The following is a 22,699-nucleotide window of genomic DNA, read 5'->3' as shown; positions in this document are numbered from 1 at the left end:
CGAGATACAGCATGGAAACAGACTCTTTAGCCCACCAATGAAAGAATGAATACTTTGTCACATGTGACAAGTCAGAGTGATATTCTTTATTTTCTTCATACCCAAAGGTATGCAAAGAATCGCCACATAAAGAGCACTGAATAAGTCACAAAGTATCCCACGCCGGTTCTTCCTTTTTTTCTTCCCCTCCCCCCCCCACGCCGGGTCCTCCTTTGTTCAAGGGTGGCACGGTGGCGCAGTGGCAGAGTTTCTGCCTTACAGTGCCAGTAAACCCAGGATCGATCCTGACTAGGGTGCTGTCTGCATTGTACATTCTTCCCGTGAACGCATGGGTTTTCTCCGAGATCTTCGGTTTCCTCCCACACTCCAAAGATGTACAGGTTTGTAGGTTAATTAACTTGGTATAATTGTAAATTGTCCCCAATGTGTGTAAGATAGTGTTAAAGTGCGGGGATCGCTGGTTGGTGCGGATTCGGTGAGGCGAAGGGTCTGTTACCATGCTGTATCTCTAAACTAAACTAAACCTTTATGGAAACGTATTCTCAACTCCTGGACATTCAAGCCTGTGATATTTCAGTTATGAGGAGTGACTATATAACAGGTTGGTTTTATAGAGTAGGTGGCTAAGGGGTGACCTTATTGTTTTAACAATGAAAAGGGGTACACAAATTGATGAGCAACATAGATGGTATTGAAAGTAAGGATCCTCTCCCCTTAACAGAGATCTGTAAAACCATAGGGCATAGGATTAAGGTTTACGTGTAGAGGGATTAGAGAGAATTTTAGAATGTTTTTACTGTATGTGGTGCAAAATGAATGGGAAGGTAATGGAAGCTTGTTCTCAAAACATTTAAAAAAGAAGTTGGATGACCATTTAAAGTGCCAATAAATAAAAAGTGATAGACCCCGTGCTGATAAATGAGAATAGTATACATGCATACTTAATGGTCGGTGTAATGTATGCAACGTTTTTACAAGTCATCAACATGCACCCTCTGGACGTGAGGCTTTCTTTAAATGACTTGCAGATCTCATCGGTGTCGGACGTCTCTTTATTGTGCTAGTCACAACTGGGTTTTACACAAGACATTACATGGTGTCAGAAGTGGGATCCGATGTATTGTCTTGTACATGGATATCCATGGTTGGGTGAAGGGCTAGTGTGTATATGATGTAATGACATGAGTATGTGCAGCATCGGCAACTCTTCTCTGCATATTTGCAGTTTGGATTTGGAACATAATGGTGTTATAATTTAGGAAATAATTGAAGGCACTTTGCAGAACCATTGCTTTGTAAAGTAATGCCCTGCATCTTAATAAGGAAGGTATTTACTAGAATGTTGCCTGAGTTTCAACAACTAAGTTACAGAGAAAGGTTGAATAAGTTAGGTCTTTATTCTCTGGAGCGCAGAAGGTTAAGGGGGGACTTGATAGAGGTCTTTAAAATGATGAGAGGGATAGACAGAGTTGATGTGGACAAGCTTTTCCCTTTGAGAATAGGGAAAATTCAAACAAGAGGACATGACTTCAGAATTAAGGGACAGAAGTTTAGGGGTAACATGAGGGGGAACTTCTTTACTCAGAGAGTGGTAGCGGTGTGGAATGAGCTTCCAGTGGAAATGGTGGAGGCAGGTTCGTTTGTATCATTTAAAAATAAATTGGATAGGCATATGGATGAGAAGGGAATGGAGGGTTATGGTATGAGTGCAGGCAGGTGGGACTAAGGGAAAATAATTGTTCGGCACGGACTTGTAGGGCCGAGATGGCCTGTTTCCGTGCTGTAATTGTTATATGGTTATATGGTTATAAAGAGCAATACAGCATTTTAAACGGAATAGCCAACTTATTTTAATCGAGTTACCTGGACAGAGAGAATTACGTGAACTACTTGATTGGATTCAGATTAATTTTCTACTGGCCAAATCCAATTCAGTTTTTTATAGAAATTAATGACTAGCTTCAACTGGTCAGTCTTTCCATTTATAGTTAGTACAAGTAGGATATATTTACAAATAGTTACCGCTATGATAAAAATAGGAAGTGGTATTATCAGAAAGGAACTAAACTAGCACTCAGCAAATCTATTTAAAGCACACCATTGTGTAGCAGAGCAATCCCCACGTGTGACAAGACTTGCATTCAAATGCATTTGAAAGTACAGTGCAAAACTCTCAAAATGGAATACTTGAAATAAACTTTTAAAATTCTTTATCAAGGATTCACACTTTTGCCTTAGGGGAGAACATTTACAAATACTTCATATAAATATACAAAATTACTTTTAAAAAAATGATAGCAAGCTGGAGGCGTTGAGAGTTGGGAAACCCTCTTTCAATGTCCTTGTCTCTATTTGCAAAGAGACCATAAACAAGTTCTTCACCTTCAGTCTGCGAAATGGAGCTGAACACTGTTTTCATTGATTTCTTGCCGAGACAGTCTTCTCCGGAACTCGTCTGTTGTGAAGTAGTATATGATTGGGTCTAGACAACAGTTTAGACTGGCTAGACACAGGGCAATTGGGTGGAATTTGAGTATGAGCCTCCTGGTGGTACAATCTTCAATGCGTCCTGATAAAACCAAGAAATGCAAAGGAAAGGTGATGTGATATGGTGCAAAACAAATCAGGAAGACTATGGTGCAGGTCAAGACCATTTTTAAGGCTTTCGTCTTTTCCCCACTGTCTTGCAAGACGGAGTTTTTCTTTCGCAAGGACATGATGGTTTTCCACGAGCAGATCATCGTAATGATAAGTGGTAGCACAAAACCTGTTAGTTCAGCCAATGTGACCAAGGCAACAGAGGTAGGGGTATCAATTTCTATGATAGGAAGAGCTGTAAAGCAGCTGTTGAAATGGGCAGAGTTGTTTCTCGTATCTATTCTCATTAACGGAAAAGGCAGGCAAGCTGCCCCCACGATAAGCCAGCCTACGATGCTCACATAGACATCGTATCTCCGTTTGCAGTCCGTGTACTTGAAGGGCTGAATTAAGAACAGGCACCGTCGGACGCTGATGCAAACGAGAAAGAATATACTCGCGTACATGTTCACGTATTTAAGATAGAAGCAAAACATGCACAAAAATCTGCCAAAAGGCCAATCCTGGTTCAGGTAGTAGAATATCCGGAGGGGTAGGGACATTACTTGTGCCAAGTCCGCAATGGCCAAGTTGATCATGAATATCACTGCCCTCTTTGTTTCTTTGATATAGGCGTGGAATACCCAAAGAGCTAGGACATTCGCGATAAGGCCCGGTATAAATATTACAACGTACATGACAGCATACTGGAAATCAGCTGCATACCTATCATGACCGCAGTTCGATGAATTGTTTTTCATTTTCCAATTTCCTCAAACTGGGAATAAACCTGGCTAAACTGGGAAAAGGAGAATGAAATCTGAAGAATATTTGCCGTGATTAGAAAAAGACCATATGCTGGATGATATTCTTATGAAGACACTTTAAAGAGTTCTGAACAGCATATTTATAATTTGCCAGAATCTTTCTTCATTAAGATTGATCGTTGAATTCACCATTGATCCAAAGCTGATTTCAGGCTGCCGATTTATTGATGTATAAGGAGGGAAAATCCAGATTTAAGATGGGCACACAGACTTTAATAGGTGAGGTTCTTGCCATTTGCCCGGTGATGGTATCTCTTAGCTGGAAGTCTCGGTGAAGTTAACTTTCTGGAAATGACAGAAAACAAAAATTAAACAGAAGCTAAAACTTTGCTTTCCAGAACAGAAATGATATTGAACAAGGTCTCTGCACCCTCATCTTGGTCGGCTTGGCCAAATTGGGCCAAAGGGCCTGCTTCTGTGCTGTATGACTCTGGGATTCTACAGTGCAATCAGAACTTTCCTTATCTGTATGCAATACTTGGTGAGTGATCTAACTAGTGCTGTGTACTGTTCCAGTATAACCCATTATAACCCACTTGCTCCTACACAACAAGGGTGGGGGTTGGGGTCAGAGGAGGGCAAGGGAGTGGATGGAAGTTGAGGCGAGGTCCTGGGGGGGGGGGATGGTGGGTGTTCAGAGAAGAGGGGGGTGATGACTAGTGTATGGGTGGAGGGTAGCCGGGGTAACCTGGTTAAAAGGGGGTGAAGGGGAAGTCTCAGTGGAATCATTACTGAGGCTCCCTGCAGGGGTGGGGGAGGGGAGGGGGAGCAGTAGGACCCAGGAGAGTCAGACCACATGGTTTGGGAATATGCATCGTGGAGGCTATGGGCCTGGTGCTGAGCCTGGAACTCTGGTGAGGTGACGCTGCGGCCCGCTGGTGGGTAGTGGAGAGGCGAGGGTTGGCGGAGTCGCTGGCGGAGGCCCGTGGGGGGGGGGGGGTGGAGTAAAGGTAAGGGTCAACAATGGACCTGTGGGTTCCACCTTTCCAGAGACATTAATGCTGGCTCAGCTTTGTTCTGTACCATCCCATACCTCTAGTTTGTCATATCTCTCATTGTCACAAATTACCCTTCCATATCTCTATGTTTCCCTCCCCCCTGACAGTCTGAAGGAGGGTCTCGACCCGAAACGTCACCCATTCCTTCTATCCAGAGATGGTGCCTGTCCTAGAGTTACTCCAGCATTAGGAATCTAGTTTTCCCCTCCATGACTGTGTGAAGAAGGGTCTCGATCCAAAACGTTACCGATTCCTATTCTTCTGAGACATTGCCTGACCCGCAGAGTTACTCCAGCTTTTTGTGTCCATCCCCCTGTTCTTATATTCTATGTTCATAATAGATGCCATTTCAAATATTGACCTACCTTAAAACCTTTAAGATTCATGGGCATGCACATTAGGGTCCCTCTGTTCCTCAAAGCAACTCAATATCCTCCCATATATTATGGATTCCCTTCCCTCATTGTTACCCAAAAGTATTATCTAACACACTCTGGCTAAGTTGCCATTTGCCATGTTTTAGCATCTCACCAAGTCACCTATATCTTCCTGCGCTCTAAAACTTTCCTCCTCCTGGTACCAGCCATCTAATCACAAACATTCCCCTCAGCCAACACTGTTTCCTGCCATTATGCCAAATATGGATCCAATTTGCATTATCATAGAGTCTTACAGTGTGGGAACAGGCTCTTCAGCCCAGGTTGCTCACACCAGCCTTAAAGCTATGCTTCTCGATTTCCCCTACTCAGGGCAAGAGACTGTGCGTCTACCCGATCTATTCCTTCATGATTCCATTGCATGCATTTATACCATATCTTTCATCATACTTGTGCATCAAAGAATTTATAACCAATAAAATACACAAACATAGTATCCGAGTTAACATTGGCCATCTAAAGAAGACCACTTTAAGGAAGTACCAGGGTATGGAGGGGAAGAAGGAACAAAAACCAAATGTAGAAATAATTAAGTAACAGAAGAATGGTGGTGGTGATGAGAAAAACATGGGAAGATAAAGTAACTGCAGAACCAGGGGCTGCCATGCATTAAAAAATGAAATTGGTGCTTTAAGTTTTGAAATTGTTGAATTCTATGTTTAAGTGCATTGAGTTTTTAATGGTGTCGCCAGAACTCAAAGCTTAGAGGCGTAAAGTCACTGACCGGAAGCTTCGGGCAGATTCCGTCGGCAACAGTGAGCACTTTCAGATAAAGCAACAATAAACTTACCCCTGTCAATTTTCCCAAGAGAAAACCCTGGTGGAACAACCCCAACCTTAAAATGGGGCAGAAGATGTTGTCTGTTAAGCTGAAGCACTGTGGCACAAGTGGTAGAGCTGCTGCCTGACATGGACTCGGCAGTCGAAGGACTCGGCATGGACTCGGCATGGACTCGGCAGTCGAAGGCCTGGGTTCAATCCTGCCTATGGGTGCTGTCTGTGAAGTTTGCATGTTCTTCCCGTGACTGCATGGGTTTCCTCTGGGTGCTCTGGTTCCCCCCTCCACATCGTAGAGACATGTGGGTTTATAGGTTAATCGGCCTCTGTAAATTACTCCTGGTGTGTAGGGAGTGGATGAGATGGTGGAATAATGTAGAACTAGTGTGAACGGTTGGTCAATGGTCGGCATGGACTCGGCAGTCGAAGGGCTGTTCCCATGTCGTATCTCTAAATTAAACTGAAGCAAGTTCCTCAACTTGATATTTCAAGCACTTGAAACATAACACAGATACGCTCTGAATCTTTCAGTACATTCTTGAAAAATTCAAGGAACATTCACAAATGTTTAAGAACTTTAGATGCTAGGAAGTTAAAAAACTTTAAGCAACCTGAAGCACTCTAGTCCCCTCCCAGTTCTGTGGAAAGGTTGACAAAAAATGCTGGAGTAACTCAGCGGGACAGGCAGCATCTGGGCTTGTATACTCTGGAATTTAGAAGGATGAGAGGGTATCTTATTGAAACATATAAGATTATTAAGGGTTTGGACACGTTAGAGGCAGGAAACATGTTCCCGATGTTGGGGGAGTCCAGAACCAGGGGCCACAGTTTAAGAATAAGTGTTAAGCCATGTAGAACGGAGATGAGGAAACACTTTTTCACACAGAGAGTTGTCAGTCTGTGGAATTCTCTGCCTCAGAGGGCGGTGGAGGCCAGTTCGCTGGATACTTTCAAGAGAGAGCTAGATAGGGCTCTTAAAGATAGCAGTCAGGGGATATGGGGAGAAGGCAGGAACTGATTGTGGATGATCAGCCATGATCACATTGAATGGCGGTGCTGGCTCGAAGGGTCGAATGACCTACTCCTGCACCTATTGTCTCTCTGGATAGAAGGAATGGGTCATTTTTCAGATCGAGACCCTTCTTCACATTGAGAGTCAGGGGTGAGGGTGGCACAGAGAGAAGGAAGGATAAGGTGTAAAAATAAGACATCAAAGGGCATGCTGTTCAAGGAAAATGTACATTAGATCATGGTTAGCCAGGAGAAGGTGATGACGAAGCATACAGAGATAACATTTAATCAGGGGACAGTCAGACTGGTTGGAGTACTAGGAAGGGGGGGGGGGGGGGGAGAGGGTTGGAGAGGAGGGAAAGCAAGGGTTACTTGAAGTTAGATCCAAAACATTGGACTGGTTTGTCTTTGCACAGATACTACTTGACTGGCTGAATAACTCCAGTAACTTGGTTTGCGTTTAATAACCTTTAACTGCTGCCAGACACTTAATAACCGCATTATTATAAGCGATGAATCTATCAAAAACTATATTTCATATTAATAAATACTTACCCAAGCCTCACGCAGTTGTTCCCTTCAATTAAAACTAAGGAGAAAAAGTTGTGCTTCTTCCTCTTCGCTGAGGCAGAATCCTCTGGTGCATTTGGAATTTGTATAGGAAACAGCAAGCTACAGATCCTGTGCTGAAATCTACCAGGAGTTATCTGTCAGATTACAGCCTGCTATCTAGCAATAAATCACATGCAGAAATTTGTTTGTGGGCACATTCACAGAAGTCGCTTAAAGCTACAGGATAGCGAGAGCAGGTAGTTCCACTAATCTTTCCCCTCGTAGCTCAGGCTGATTACTTTTTGCTTCTCTTTCCATTTGGCTTTCTCTGTTTTTCAGACTGCCAACGTCGGCAATATTGTTTCAGTACATTTGATGAAGTGTGCTTGACATGGAAATGCAAGAACACATTTTGTGCAGAACAAAATTGTCACAAGTAGCAAAAGATATTGAAATACGATCTTTGAAAAAGAATATCATTACAGCTCAGCTAGTGTCTGGAATTGTTACTATGCATCAGGGAGAGTCCCTTAAATAATAATAAATTGCTGTCATTTGCATTTGATAAAAGTAAATTTCAAACAGTCCTTTTTGAATGGTTTGTCATTTTTAAATTGAATTTGTGATTAAAATGTCGTGGAAATTGTTACGTAGGTCTTTAATCCACAATTTGTGGAACAATGCAGCACAGGAAAAGGCCACAAGAATTATGGTGTCTGTGCCAAGAAAGGTCTCAGCCCGAAACGTCTCAGCCTGCATATGGTCTGTGTGCAAGCATTCACTGCCTGCTCACGTGTCTGTCTAAACGCCTCCTAAACAACGCTGCTACCTCTGCTTCCACCACCACCTGTAGCAGTCTGCTGGGCTTTAACCTTCAGGCATAGAGTCAAGATGTGCATCCAATCCTTCTCGCTCAGCAGTCAGTTCAAAAGTGTAAAAAACAAAAGCTTCTACATCATCCTTGCTCAGTCAGATCAGGGAGAAGCCCATGAGCTGGAGATATGCTTCTGCATGCACCCTTGGGCTGTGTGCCTTTGCTTGCATGAGGCAGCAGTGATCCTGTTACCCAAGTAAAGATTATGGGTCAACTCTTGGGTTGCCTGCTGTAGTTCTCAGATGACTCACTTTTGTTCAATGCTGGTCTCAAATAAATGTCAGATTTGGTGAGGGGACAGTGCACTCATGCCCATATTCTCCATCGATGTGTCATCCTCACTGACTGATTCCTGGCTGCTGTGGTTCTTGGCAGCTGCACTCCTGCCTTCACGAAGGTGATCATCTGGGTGGTGGGCCGTGCTCGTCTGCAGCTGCTCATTTCCATGCTGATGGTCGTGGTCGTGACGTGGTCGTGACGCCAGGTGTACCGGCCCTGCCCAAGAGCCTTTGGGCAGCAGCTCAGGATGTGTTCCAACGTCCCCTTGCCTGAGCATTGCGGGCACTCTGGAGATTCCGCTTTGCCCCAGATGAAGAGGTTCGATGGGCTGGGCAGGACATCGTACACTGTCTGGACCAGGAACTTGATGCGCTGTGGTTCAGCCTGCCAGAGCTCAGTCTATGTGACTTTTCGGTCCATGGCCTGTTCCCACCTTGTCCTGCCCCCTGTTGCCTCAATCCAACTGCTCTGGTAGACCTCTCCTCCTCCACCACTGCCCTCACTTCCTCCTGGACCAGCCTGCGCCTCTCCTTCCCCTTGGCCTTGTCAAACTGGGTAGTTGGGAAGATTCCCAGACCAGCTCTTCCTCGAGTCGCTGCTCCCACCAAGACTCTGTGGCGTATCCGAGACTCTGCTTGCAGCACGGCTTCACCGGCTCTCCACTTCCTCCCAGTTTTCCACCCCTGCCCGAGCCACCTTGGGGTCGCTGGAGTCCCTGTTCAGCATCACCTCTCTGGCCCGAGTCACCTCAAACTCCTCCTCCAGGGACTTCAGGGGCAGCTGGAGCTTGGTGTTATTTCCGTAAAGGGCGATGCTGCTAAGGCTCCTGGGCAGTCCCAGCCACCTTCTGAGAAAGCTACTGACTTTCCTCTCCAATCTCTCTACGATGGATATTGGGACTTCGTAGACAAGCAGTGGCCAGAGTATCCTTGGCAGGATACCATGCTGGTAAATCCATGCCTTGAACTTGCCGGGAAGCCCCGACCGGTCCACTGCTCTCAACCAGCTCTCCAGCTCCTGACAGGTTGCCTGGACAGATGCTGTATCCTTCAGGCTGCTGTTAAACACCTTGCCAAGACTCTTCACTGGCCTTTCGGAGACAGTTGGGATTGGTGTCCCTTCGATGCTGAAGCGGAACCTGTCCATGACTTTGCCCTTCTTCAGCACCAGTGACCTTGATTTTCCTGGCTTAAACCTCATCCTTGCCCATCCAATCAGTTTCTCCAACCCCTGCAGGATCCACCTGCCTCCTGGCACTGACTCAGTGGTGACAGTCAGGTCGTCCATGATTGGTGGTTGGAGCATTCCTGACTTGGTCCGAGGGTCCCGGCACTCTGGCTCAGCAGACTTGACGATCATGTTCATCGCCAAGGCAACAAGGATCACAGAGATGGTACAACCTGTGATGATCACAACCTCCCTTTTGCACTGAGCTGTCGATGTAGCCATTGCTGGAGAGGAAGTTGGTCAGCCGCCTCACCACTATGCTGAAGAAGATCTTGCCTTCAACGCTTAGCAAGGAGATGATTCTGAACTGATCGATCGTCTTGGAATCTTCCTCCTTTGAGATCCAGACTCCTTCAGCGAATCGCCACTGCTGCGCCACTTTTCCTCTCCTCCAGATGACTTTCAGGATCTTCCACAGCCGTTTCAGTAACAAGGGGCAGTTCTTGTAGACCCTGTAGGGGACTCCGCTCGGGCCAGGGGCTGAGCCAGATCTTGCTCTCTTCACAACGTCCTGGACCTCTTTCAGGAGTGGCTCTCTACTATCAAACTCCTTGATGGGTGGAGGTGGTTTTATCAGGATGTTGCACTGGCCCAGCTCCTGCTGCCTGACGGGGTCACTGTAGGTCGTCTGGATGTGCCGGTCGATCTCCTCCTTAGAGCAAGCCAAACTCCCACTGTGCTTCTGCCCGAGCAGTTGTTTGGTGAAGCCGAAGGGGTTGGCTATGAACGATGCTCGCTTCCTGGCTCTTTCCCTCCGGCGTCTTCGGTGCCACTCAGCTCTACGGAGGGTCATCAGCTTCTTCCTCAGGATGGTTCGCAGCTCAGCCAAGGGGGACATTGCTCTTCCCTGGCCTCTTTATACTGCTTCTTGAGGAACTTCAGCTCCTGCCGGATCTTGTGGATCTTTGTTGCTCGTTGGTTCATGGTGAAAGGTGTTCTGGCCGGCTTCTTCTCCACTTCTCCAAACCTTTCCACAGCTAGGCTGATGATGATTGTCATCATCGTCCGCAGCCTTCGGTCCACATCTCCCTTCGCAGTTGCTTCTAGCACCTTGTCGACGTCTTCGTCAAACTGATGCCAGACTGCCGTCTTGCAGGCCTGAGGCCATTTGACTCAAACCTTCTCCGGAGAACTGTTCCGAGGGACTAGTTGCGCCACTTGGAGGCTTCGGGCTCTATGGGGTGATTCCGGGCCCGGCTCCTCCTGCGTCTCACCAGGTAAAATACCTGTGCGATGTGACACTCCCTGTCCCTCCAAACACTTCATCCGGGTCTGGTGAATCTTCAGGCCTCGGCTGTTCTTGCAGACCTTGCCACATCTGCAATTCATACACATAGTCGGTTGTCCATTGCCATTAGTTGTTAGCCTTTGATCCGTCAAATTGGGGTACTTATCCTCCCCCCCCCTCTCAGGCACCCCTGGGGGTATTTTTCCATGTGTTTTTCTGTAGCGTGATTTGGGTCTCCTCCTCTCGGGGGATGCGGTTTGGGCTGCTAACCCGCCCCCCCCGCCCCGGTTGCCGTCTTTCCGAGCTGTCCACTGCCTCTCCAGTCGTCACCACCCTGTTCTTGGTTGTCAACCAGTCTATTCCTGGTCGCCACTGGTTTCACCAGCACAGTGATTGATACAAATACATCGATAGATGCTCCTGAACACATCATCAGTGATTTAACAGCTGGGAAGAAACTGTCCCTGAATCCTGAAGAGGACGTGTCGTCACGCCACTGATCTACTTGTGCTGCCTCCACCCTATCTACTTGTTACCAGTTTGTAACTCAACAAGTACTGGTGAATCATAGCCATTCCAGGGATATAGACACATCATTCATTGTCACAACTTACTTATTATCAATTTGTATTTGTTGGCCTGACGCAGTTTGGTTCCTCATTTTTCTTTGTCCTCATAAAATAATTCCGGGCTGGTTTCACAGTGTAAGTTTGTGTTGGACCTAGTTATCTACGAAACAGCAGAAAAATCAATGTTACCATTTAAAATATGTACTTCAGATCGTTACATAAACAATTCCACATTATTTGGTTCTTCTCAATTATCACTCCTAGTTCATTTTGACCTGTGTTTGTATTTTCAAGACTGCTTTTATGTGAATTTATCAGCTATCTAGTCATACCACCGTTGTCCCAGTTGCGAATAATTACTCATTTAAGAAGTACAGGATAGATCATTGGACTCGCCTTTGGTGGTGATATTACAAAATCTCCTGCAACTGTTGGTTCTAAATACTCATTTGCCTCTTATTTACACTATCCAGAGACTTGTTCAATCTCTTCCCACTCATTAGGTACCATGCGTTTCCTTAAATGCATCATTGCTTACTGCTGCAGTTGCTCCATGTGCAGCAAGCTCTCCTTCTCTCCTCTGTTGGGCCTATACCAACTCTATGTAAGAGGCTTTCAGCTAATTCCACACCCTGACCATGTACTCGATGAGATATGCAAATTATTTATTCGCAGATACCTCCTCTTCACCCTTCTAAACATCAGAATTGAATCTGCTTCCACTACCACCCCCGACATTGTCATATGAACTCTCGACCATTCAGTCACATAAATAAGTTTAATTTAGTTTAGAGATACAGCATGGAAACAGGCCCTTCGGTCCACCGAGACCGCACCGACCAACGATCCCCGCACACTAACACGACCCTACACCACTAGGGTCAATTTTCCACTTATACAATTATACCAAGCCAATTAACCTACGAGCCTGTATGTCTTTGGAGTGTGGAAGGAAACCAAAGTTCTCGGAGAAAACCCACGAAGGTCATAGGGAGAATGTACAGACAAGCACCAATAGTCGGCATCGAAGCAGGGTCTCTGGCCCTGTAAGGCAATAGCTGTACCGATGCGCCATTGTGCTGCCCAAAAGGTTTTGTCTTAACTGTAATGTATTCATGCATATTCATGTATATGTTAATGAGTGGTGTTGTATATAAGTAGTGAATGTTGGGAAATAAAGCTCTCTCTCGTGATCCAGGCAACCTGCGTGTAAGTTGTTATTCATTCTGCCGTCCGGAATATAACAAAATTGGCGAGGAGGATGGGATAGAGTTTGTGAACTCATCCTTTAAATACTGTGCAGGACTGTTTTGCAACATGCTGTATTGTTTAACATTTTAAACAGTAAATACGGAGTTGTGTCACAGTTGTTTGCGAGCTGGACACGATAGGCCGCAGACAGTTTAAAACAGCATTTGTACAAACGGCAAGAGTTTGTCAGGCTATCGCTATGTTGCGTCTACGTGGCAAGATGTCGTCCTTGAGATTACATAACATGTTAGACTGAGTTTTTTTTGTCGAGTTGCTCAAGCTGAATAGCCTTTATCCAGCTAAGTTTTAGGTGACATGTTACACCAGAACAGACAGGAATTCGGGGTCTTCAAACGGACGGACTTTTAAAAAAAGAGATCGACACGATGGCAGCATCCACGGGCTACATCGGAAACCTTGGCACTTTTGACAAGAGTAGGGAGACATTCAGCTCCAATAGTGAGAGAGAAAACATTTTTTTCATGGCAAACAATATAATGGAGAAATGTTGTTATATTCCGGACGGCAGAATGAATAACAACTTACACGTAGGCTGCCTGGATCAAGAGAGAGAGTTTTATTTCCCAACATTCCCTACTTATATACAACACCACTCATTAACATATACATGAATATGCATGAACACATTACACTGCTCTCCTTTTTTTAAGTATTAAATCTAAGTACACAGTTACAATTTTGTTGTTGTGATACTTGATTTAAACCAGTATTTATGAAATCTTAAATGATAAACAATATATTTATTTTACATAACTACACATTTTCGTTTTACTTATACAGTGAGTTACTTAATTTACAAATCTAATCTGACTACTGGTTTATGGATTTTGCCTGATCGTCTGACAGTAACAGGTGTAACAGGTTTAGGTGTTGACTCAACTGTTGGCTTGTTTGGCTCTGTTTTAGTACCCTGACTTTGACCAGAGAAATCTGTTTCTTTGTCTGTATTAACTGAACTTTGTGTTTCAATCACAGTGGTCTCTTCCAACTCACTTTCAGATGAAAACTCATGGATAAGGACTTCATGCTCAGTTTTTGGTTCATCTTTGGCTGGAATCATTTGATTAACATGAACACTTTTGGTCCTATCTCCAACTTCAACTAAGTATCTTTTTGTTCCACACACTTCCACTATTTTCCCAACATCCCATTTGTCTCAACTGGACTTGTTGGGAGGACTGAGAACATGAACCTGCTCATCTGGCTTGAAGTACCTCTCCTTTTTGTGGGAGTCAAAATGGCGTTTTTGAATTAACTGTTTTTGTTCAACTCTCAAAGCCAAATTGGGTTGAACTAGACTTAGGCTTATTCTTAGCCTCCTCTTCATCAACAGTTCTGCAGGTGAGTAACCTGTGTGTTGTGTGGTTCTGTACTTCAGCAAGAAACTAGTCAAACGATGTTTCATGCTGAGCTTTGAACTATCCTGCAAAACCTGTTTCTTGAGAGCGTCTTTGACAACTCTAACAGACATTTCCGCCGCCCCGTTGGAGGCTGGATGGTATGGGGGAACTAGTGTGTGTTTTACACCATTCCGCTGCATGAACTCTTTGAACCGTTCTGAACGAAACTGAGGCCGGTTATCAGAAACAAGTTCTTCCGGTAAACCACGGCATGCAAAAATGCATCTCAACTCATCTATGGTTAGATTAGATTAGATTAGATTATTCCTTTAATAATCCTTTTCAGGAAATTACAGTGCCACGACAGCTTCAAGACAAACATAACACCACGCTTTCATACATAACAAGTTAAAATACGTTAAAATACAAGTTAAAATACAATTAATTTAAAAAAAGTGCAGTTATTTATGCTCATTATAAAGTCTTATAGCAGCTGTTGGTAAACTCAGTAGTAGTGCTTGACCCCATATGTTTAACCACAATCCATTTGGAATGACTATCTACTAGTACCAGAAAGTGATCATTACCTTTTTCACAAAAATCTACATGAACTCTCTGAAAAGGTCTACTTGGCCATGACCAGGGTTGCAGTGGTGTTTTTGGTGGTTTACTCCGGCAATTTTGGCAGACGCTACATTTGCTCACCAGTGACTCGATGTCACTGTCAATACCAGGCCAATACACTAAACTTCTGGCAATTGACTTCATGCTTACTATGCCAGGATGTTCAGCATGAAGTTCGTTCATAATTTTGTTTCTCAAAGACTTTGGTACAACCACTCTGGAACCCCACTTAATACATCCTTGCTCACATGATCATTCATGGCGTCGATTATGGAAAGGTTTCAGCTCTGAGTTCAGAACTGAGTTCAATCCACTATCGATTTCAGTCCAACCATTCAATGTCTGTTCATAGACCCACTTCAGCACAGTGTCTTTCTTTGTTTCTACTGTAATTTCTGTTGCAGTCACTGGAAAGTCTTCATCTACCACTTGCATTGTGTAGATTGAGTTCTCGCTTCCCACATCAGAGTTCTCATGGGGCAACCGGGACAACAAATCTACCACTGTGTTTGACTTGGAGCTTCTGTACTCCACCTTGTAGTCATACTGGGACAGTAAAATTGCCCAGTGCTGCATCCTTGATGCCACCATGGAAGGTATAGCTGACTTGGGACCAAGTATCACTAGTAGTGGCTTGTGGTCAGTTACCAGGGTGAATGGGCTGCCGAGAAGAAACTGATGGAATTTCTTGATTCCGAACACGATGCTGAGTGCTTCCTTTTCTATCTGCGCATAATTACGTTCACTCGATGATAGGGTGCGGGATGCAAAAGCAACAGGCCTTTCCTGTCCGTCATTCATTACGTGGGAGATCACTGCACCTACACCATAACTTGAAGCATCACAAGCAAGTTTCATCTCACGTGTCGTATCATAGTGAACAAGAAATTTGTCACTTGTCAAGTTTTCCTTCCAGATGTCATATGCACGTTGCTGTTCCTTTCCCCACGTCCATTTCACATCTTTTTGTAGCAGATGATGTAGTGGCTTTAGCACAGTTGCTAAATCTGGAAGGAATCGTGCATAGAACTGCACCATCCCAAGGAATGATCGTAGCTCTGCCACATTGTTGGGTTTTGGGGCATTCACTATTGCTTCAACTTTCGCTTTCACAGGGCGAAGTCCGTTGACATCTACTTTGAGTCCAATGTACATTTACTTTGACGCAGTTTGACATAGTGGCAGTTCAGTCGTGTGAGAACTTGCTCAAGGATTTCCAGATGTTCTACCATGCCCTCTGTGAATATCAGTAGGTCATCCTGGTTGCACACACAGTGCGGAATGCCTTGTAATGACAGACTGAACATTTTTCGGGGAGGATTTCACACCATTGGGCAGCTTTGTATATGAATACAAACCCTTATGTGTGTTGATAGTCAAGTACTGCTGACTTTCCTTGTCAACATTGAGTTGGGCGTAAGCGTGAGACAAATCCAGTTTAGTGAAGACTCTTGCTCCGCTAAGTTCTGCGTATAGATCTTGCGAGGTTGGTAACGGATATTGTTCGTCAACAACGGCTTGGTTGATTGTGACTTTGTAGTCACCACATAGTCGAACAGTTTTGTTAGCCTTGGGTACGGCCACAATTGGCGTTGACCAGTTACTCTTGTCTGTCTTCACGAGTACTTCATTCCGCTCTAACCTGCTGAGTTCTTCCTCCACTTGTTGCTTTAGTGCATATGATACAGGTCTTGGTCGACAATACACAGGCCTCACATCTTGCTTAAGTCGAATGTGTGCAGAGTACCCTGTTATTCCCCGGTAACTGTCAGCAAAAATGTTTGCATGTTTGCTTATGACGTTTTCAAGACGTGTTTTGGACAAATCGACACTGATAATGTTCTTCCAGTCTAATTCTATTCTACTCAGCCAATCCTTTCTAAGGAGGGTTGGTTTATTTCTGTGGCTGGCCACTATGATGGGCAGTGTTAAGGGCCTGTCCCACGAGCATGCGACCTGCATGCGGCAAGCGCGACCAAACCGGAAGCGGGGGCCGCGCGGAGGTCGAGTGAGTGACGTGAAGTTCGAGCGAAGTCCATGGGAAATTCACGCGTGACGTACGGCGTCGAGGCGGCTGTGGGCTGGCAGGCCGTTGCCGCGCGGAACTTTTGAACACGGTCAGTTTTTCGGAGCCCCGCGCGATGTCGGGACCAGCTCCGCACAACTCCGTACGGCTCAAGCGACCACGTTACGTTGCGCTTGCCGCATGGAGTTGCATGCTCGTGGGACAGGCCCTTTACTAACTGACCATTATGCTGAACTTTACAGTTCATTTGTCCACATCTCCAAAATTTCACCCGAGTAGGTTCTCAGCTTGACCTTACTCTCAAACAATGGTATATGTGGGAACTTTGTTTCGTACAGGTCTTTGCTCATGACCGAACAATCTGTTACCGTGTCAATACACATATCGATTAACAGTTCATTAATCAATAGTTTAGTTCGAAAGTCCTTGCCTTGGCTGGTTGTAGGCTTATCGATGTTGGTTGCATAAATGGGTGTACAACCCAAGTTCATTTCCATCTGGGTTCATCTCCAAGCTATGAACTCCTTTCTGGTGTTGTCTCTTGTTTCCCGCAGATTGTTGGTTTCCTGTTTTAAGCTTGGCCCGACATGCTGAGGCGATATGGCAGTTATAGCACTTGACCATTTTGAACTGACAAAATTGGGATGAGTGATTACCGTTGCAACGATAACAACTGGCTGAACTCGGCTCCCCGCCATAGTTTGGTTTTGGTTTAGCGCCTCTTGGTTTGGCCATAGGCACTGCCTTGTGACTGTAAATGGCCACTGTGGTCCATGGTGGATGAAACTCGCGAGCATTCTTTGATGCCATCTCCATTGTGGTAGCTATCTTGCATGCTTTCTCGAATGTAAGATCTGGAGTGTTCATGAGTTTGGACTGAATTCGTTCATCCACTAGACCACAAACAAATCTGTCGCGTCATGCACGTCCGAGAAAGGTTCCAAAGTTACAGTGTAAAGTTAAGTTTTTCAAGGCAACAATTTATTCATTGATTATCGTAAGGTCTGAATGACAATAAAGGTATTCAATTCAATTCAATTCATCTCATTCTGCTTCTGGTTTCTTGTGCCAAATTTATAGCTTTCTGCAATTTCCAGAGGCTTTGGGTTGAAGTGCTCCTCCAAGTTCTTTATAATGTCATTGAATGACACGTGTTTTGCCTTTAAGGGTGCAAGGAGATTCACGAGTGTGCCGTACACTTCAGGACCGATCTCCGTGAGCAGAATCGCTTTCCTGCGTTCGCAAACGGCCTTATTTGTTTCATTTTCATCCATGATTGAATGGCAGAGTAGACTTGATGGGCTGAATGGCCTAATTCTGCTCCAATCACTTACGATCTTATGGTCTGTGGTAAGCAATTTGCCTCCTAATTCTACAAAGCCTAAACACCATCGACAGAGCTCATCAGGAGTATGACAGAACGCTCTTCACTTGCCTGGATGAGTACAGCTTCATCTGTACACCAAAACTTCATCACCATACAGGACATAGGACAGTGGTAAAGATGCTGCCTTACAGAGCTTATGGTGCCAGAGACCCGGGTTCGATTCCATCTACAGGTACTGTCTGTATAGTGTTTGTACGTTCTCCCGCGTGGGTTTTCTCTGAGATCTTCGATTACCTCCCACACTCCAAAGACGTACAGGTTTGTCGGTTAATTAGCTTGCTCTAATTGTAAATTGTCCCCAGTGAGTGTAGGATAGTGCTAGTGTGCAGGGGACGGCTAGTTGGTGCAGACTCTGTGGGCCGTAGGGCCTATTTCCACGCTGTATCACTAAACTAAACTAGACTAAGCTAAACATAGCAGCCATTTGATAGGCATCCGATCCACAACCATTCATACACTCCACCACTGAAACAGAGTCGCAGCAGTTTGCACCATTTACAGGATACATTGCAGCAACTCCTTGGACTGCACCGTCCACACCAACTATCTCTACCCGCTAAAGGACAAGGGCAACAAAAGCATGAGAACATCACTACCACCTGCATGTTGCCCTCAAAGTCACAAACCATTCTTTTTTATTTAAAAACATTTTCTTTTATTTTAATTAGAAGTACAGTAAATTACAGTAATACACATCACATATATCTTATTACATTTGTTGTACCACTTCGTTTTTCGAGCTTTAAAAAAAGGTAGAAATAAAAGAAGTAAGGAAAGTGAGCAAGAATCGTGAAGGTGCAGGAAAGTGTTGGGAAAAGAAAGCCCCTTATGGAAGAAGTTAGAGAAGGAAGTAAAGAAAGGAAATAGACCCTAGAAAGAAAAGAAAAAAAAGGAAATACAATCGCTCTATTATAACACAAAACTCCGCAAAAAAGGATATACCAACCGTGTTTTTTTATTTTTTATTTTATACCCCCCGTTACCAGATCCTGGCACCATTTATATTTTAAATTACTATTGCACCTTATGCTTGTAATAGTTCCATAAATGCAGACCACATCTTTTGGAAGTGGTCTGCTTTGCCTGCTAGGAGGAGTCTCATCTCTTCCAGGTGTAGTGTTTCGAACATGTTTGAAATCCACTCACAAACCATTCTGATTTGCAAATCTGTCTCCATTCCTTCACTCTCATTGGGTCAGAGTGGTGGAACTCCATCCTTAACAATATTGTGGGTATACTCGCACCCCAAGGAATGGAGTTCAAAATTGAAGCTCACATCCACCTGCTCAAGGCTAATCAGGGCCGAGCAATTAACTGTGTAGGGAGGAAGTGCAGATGATGGTTTACACCGAAGATAGACACAAAATGCTGGAGTAACTCAGCCAGACTGGCAGCATCTCTGGAGAGAAGGAATGGGTGACGTTTCAGGTCCCATCTGAGGAAGGGTCTTGACCAGAAACGTCACCTACTCCTTCCATCCAGCGATGCTGCCTGTCCTGCTGAGTTATTCCAGCATTTTGTATCTATCTTTCGGGCAATTAGCTCCTGGCACAACCTGTGAAGCCCACATTCCATGAATAAATAATGAAACAAATCATCCAGGCACCAAAATACTCCTCTCGCGAAGCAGGTTTCAACTCTTCTAATTCTGAACACACATGCAATGTTGGTAATAAGGGTTTCTCTTCATTGGAGCAACCAAACAGAGTCTGAAGAAGGGTCTCGACCCGAAATGTCACCCATCCCTGCCTCACCCGCTGAGTTACTCCAGCATTTTGTGTCTGCCTTCCATTTTATCCAACATCTGCAGTTCTTTCTCACACATAGATTCTGAATACGTCTGTTCCAGCTGCCTGGATTTTCCATCGCTAATTTTCCACTCATGGATCCGCTAAACTCCGTCAATGATCTCTGACTCTGTTCAAGTGAAACCGAGTAAATTGTGTGGAAGAATTGGATGCGAAAACATAGAACTAGTGTGAACAGGTGATCAATGGTTGGCATGGACTCAATTGGCTGAAGGACTGAAAGATGCTGTATCTTTCAATCAGATCAATCATCTATGTCCTATCTAACCTGGTTCCACTGTACATGGATAGCGAAGATTTAATGAATATGGGCCAAATGTGGGCACATTTGGCCCATATTCATTAAATCTTCGCTATCCATGTACATGTCTGTCCAGGTGTCTTTTACACGTTCTTACCTGCTCCAACTACCTCCTCTAGCAGCTCATTCCATATACCCAGACTGCTCTGAGTGAAACCGTTGCTCCTCAGGTTCCCATCAAATCTTTCCCCTCCCACTTTAAACCTATGTCCTCTGGTTCTCAATTTCCCTCACCTGACAAATGAAGGTCAATGTACCAAAAGCCTCCTTTACAACTTTTAGGGAACTGTGTATTTATACTCCTCTATCACTCTACTCTACAACACTTCCCAGGACACTACCATTCACTGTGAAGGTCCTGCCGTGGTTTAACTTCCCAAAATGCAACACCGAACACCATGCAGAACCTTATCAAAGGCCTTGCTGAAGTCCATATTGACAAGAAGACAGACACAAAATAAGTAACTCATCGGGTAAGGCAGCATCTCTGGAGAAAAGAATAGGTGACGTTTCGGGTCGAGACACTTCTTCAGACTGAGTGTCAGGGGAGATGGAAACAAGAGATATAGACGGTGATGTAGGGAGATATAGAATAAAAATGAATGAAATGTATGCAAAAACATATCGATGATAAAGGAAAAGAGCCATTGTTAGCTGTGAGCTAGGTGAAAACGAGTTGCAGACAATGAGACGCAACAGGACGACTTTGAAACTAGTACAATGACTTGGGTGGGAGAAGGGCGGAGAGAGAAGGGATGCAGGGGTTACTTGAAGTTAGAGAAATCAATATTCATACCGCTGGGTTGTAAGCTGCCCAAGCAAACTATGAGGTGCTGTTCACATCTATAGCCTTGCACCTGTCAAAGTTCTTGATGAGTCAACTAGCTGAATACTTTCAGTATTTTCTGTTTTTATTTCCCTTGGCATTATCACCCTGGTGCCATTGGGATCAGCTTCTCTTCATGATTTTCGATTCTTCTCTTTTTCAAGGAGATAGCTTCTTCAGTCTATTAAACTTCCTCATCTCTGAAATCACTTTGTACAGCTCTTTTTAGCATTTCTAAACCCATCACATCCTTTCTAACATGTGTTACTCAGAACTAAAATACTCCAATTGTGGTCAAAATAATGTGTTATAAAGATTCACCATAACTTCCTTGCTATTTTACTTCGGAGTCACGCGAGTGACTACGTGGAGAACCCCGCTAGGACGCATATCGCTACACGCATTGCAACGAGTCACAGAAGGGGGAAGGACGTTCCTCTTTAGCGGCAGAATTTAAAAGCCGGGAACAGCAGGTAAGGAGACTCTGCGTTTTTCCCACTTACCTTGCAGGTGGAAAGATGGACAGATCCACGAGAAAGAAGGCTGCGAAAAAGCTGGCGGGGGAGAACCGCGGAGTTGCGGACAGCCAGCAGCAACAGCAGCAGCCGACGGCACGCCAATCTCCCGAAATGGGAACAGCTGTGCCCGACTTCGCTCCCGCACCGCGAAGCCGGGCGGGAAAGCGAAGCAAAAAACGAACCGAATGCCAGACTCCGATGAGTCTGACTTTGAGCAGCCGCGAGCGGCCAGTGCCCATCAGCACCGGGGCCGGTTGGAGCGGCTGCAGGATGACGAGCAGCCGCGAGCGGCCAGTGCCCGTGAGCATTGGAGCCGGTTGGAGCGGCTGCAGGATGGGGAGCAGTCGCGAGCGGCCAGTGCCCGTGAGCATTGGAGCCGGTTGGAGCGGCTGCAGGATCATTCGTGTCCATAAAAAACAAGAAAGATGGTGGTTGCCGCATCATCATCGATTTGACGACTTTAAATACCTTTGTACAATATATTCATTTCAAGATGGAAACCTTTGTTACTGCTAAGCAATTGATTTCCGAAGGCTACTACATGGCAAGCATCGATTTAAAAGATGCTTACTATACAGTACCCATAAGAGGTGACCACAGATGTTATTTAAAATTCAACTGGATGGGTCAGCCCTGACAATACAGGGCACTACCTAATGGGCTGACATCAGCCCCCAGGTTATTCACAAACATTTTGAAACCAGCCCTAGCGTTACTGCGAAAACAAAAACACATGGTAATGGCATATCTAGATGACATATTTATTGTTGGCAAAACTTTGGAATTGACTAAACAAGCAGTAACAGCCACAAAACAATTGTTTGAAGAACTGGGATTTATCATCCCATCCAGTTAAGTCTAAATTAACGCCTTCAACAAAAATGGATTATCTGGGGTTCACCATTAACTCAGTTCTCATGTCAGTGACTTTGCCGAAAGAAAAGGTTACAGCCTTAAAAGAGGCTTGCAGCGAAATCATTGACATCACCAAACCATCCACTAGACTGGTAGCTAGAATAATTGGGAAAATAGTGGCTGCATTTCCAGCCACACAATTTGGACCTTTACACTCGTCTCTGTATAGTAACTCACTTACTATTATATATGGAACATACAAGAATCATCAGAGGCAAAGAAATGGCACTGTTAATCAGCCACAAACAGCCACACAAAAAAGTGACAGTCCAGACCATCTCAACATGGCTAAAACAGGTCCTAATAAAGGCGGGAGTAGATGCTAA

At 44.7% G+C, this 22,699-nt stretch overlaps 1 protein-coding gene across 2 annotated transcripts in view; it reads right to left on the bottom strand.

The window, feature by feature from the left end:
• Positions 1 to 2,232: 2,232 nt before the first annotated feature.
• LOC116978856 (probable G-protein coupled receptor 174) overlaps positions 2,233 to 22,699 on the bottom strand; it is a 46,983-nt gene continuing 26,516 nt past the window's right edge. The window contains exons 2-3 of one of the 2 annotated variants that reach the window (XM_033030102.1): positions 11,402 to 11,516; positions 2,233 to 3,689 (exon numbers count right to left, since the gene is read on the bottom strand). In XM_033030102.1, the coding sequence (XP_032885993.1) occupies positions 2,385 to 3,338 (954 nt within the window). In that variant the 5' untranslated portion in view covers positions 3,339 to 3,689; positions 11,402 to 11,516 and the 3' untranslated portion in view covers positions 2,233 to 2,384. The remainder of the gene's footprint in view (positions 3,690 to 11,401; positions 11,517 to 22,699) is intronic. The other variant, XM_033030103.1, reaches the window with a different exon arrangement.

Source organism: Amblyraja radiata, chromosome 12, assembly GCF_010909765.2.
Source record: "Amblyraja radiata isolate CabotCenter1 chromosome 12, sAmbRad1.1.pri, whole genome shotgun sequence".
In the NCBI taxonomy this organism is placed as follows: Eukaryota; Metazoa; Chordata; class Chondrichthyes; order Rajiformes; family Rajidae; genus Amblyraja; species Amblyraja radiata.
Note: the sequence above shows the minus strand (reverse complement) of the source record. Positions and strands in the feature narration are given on the sequence as shown.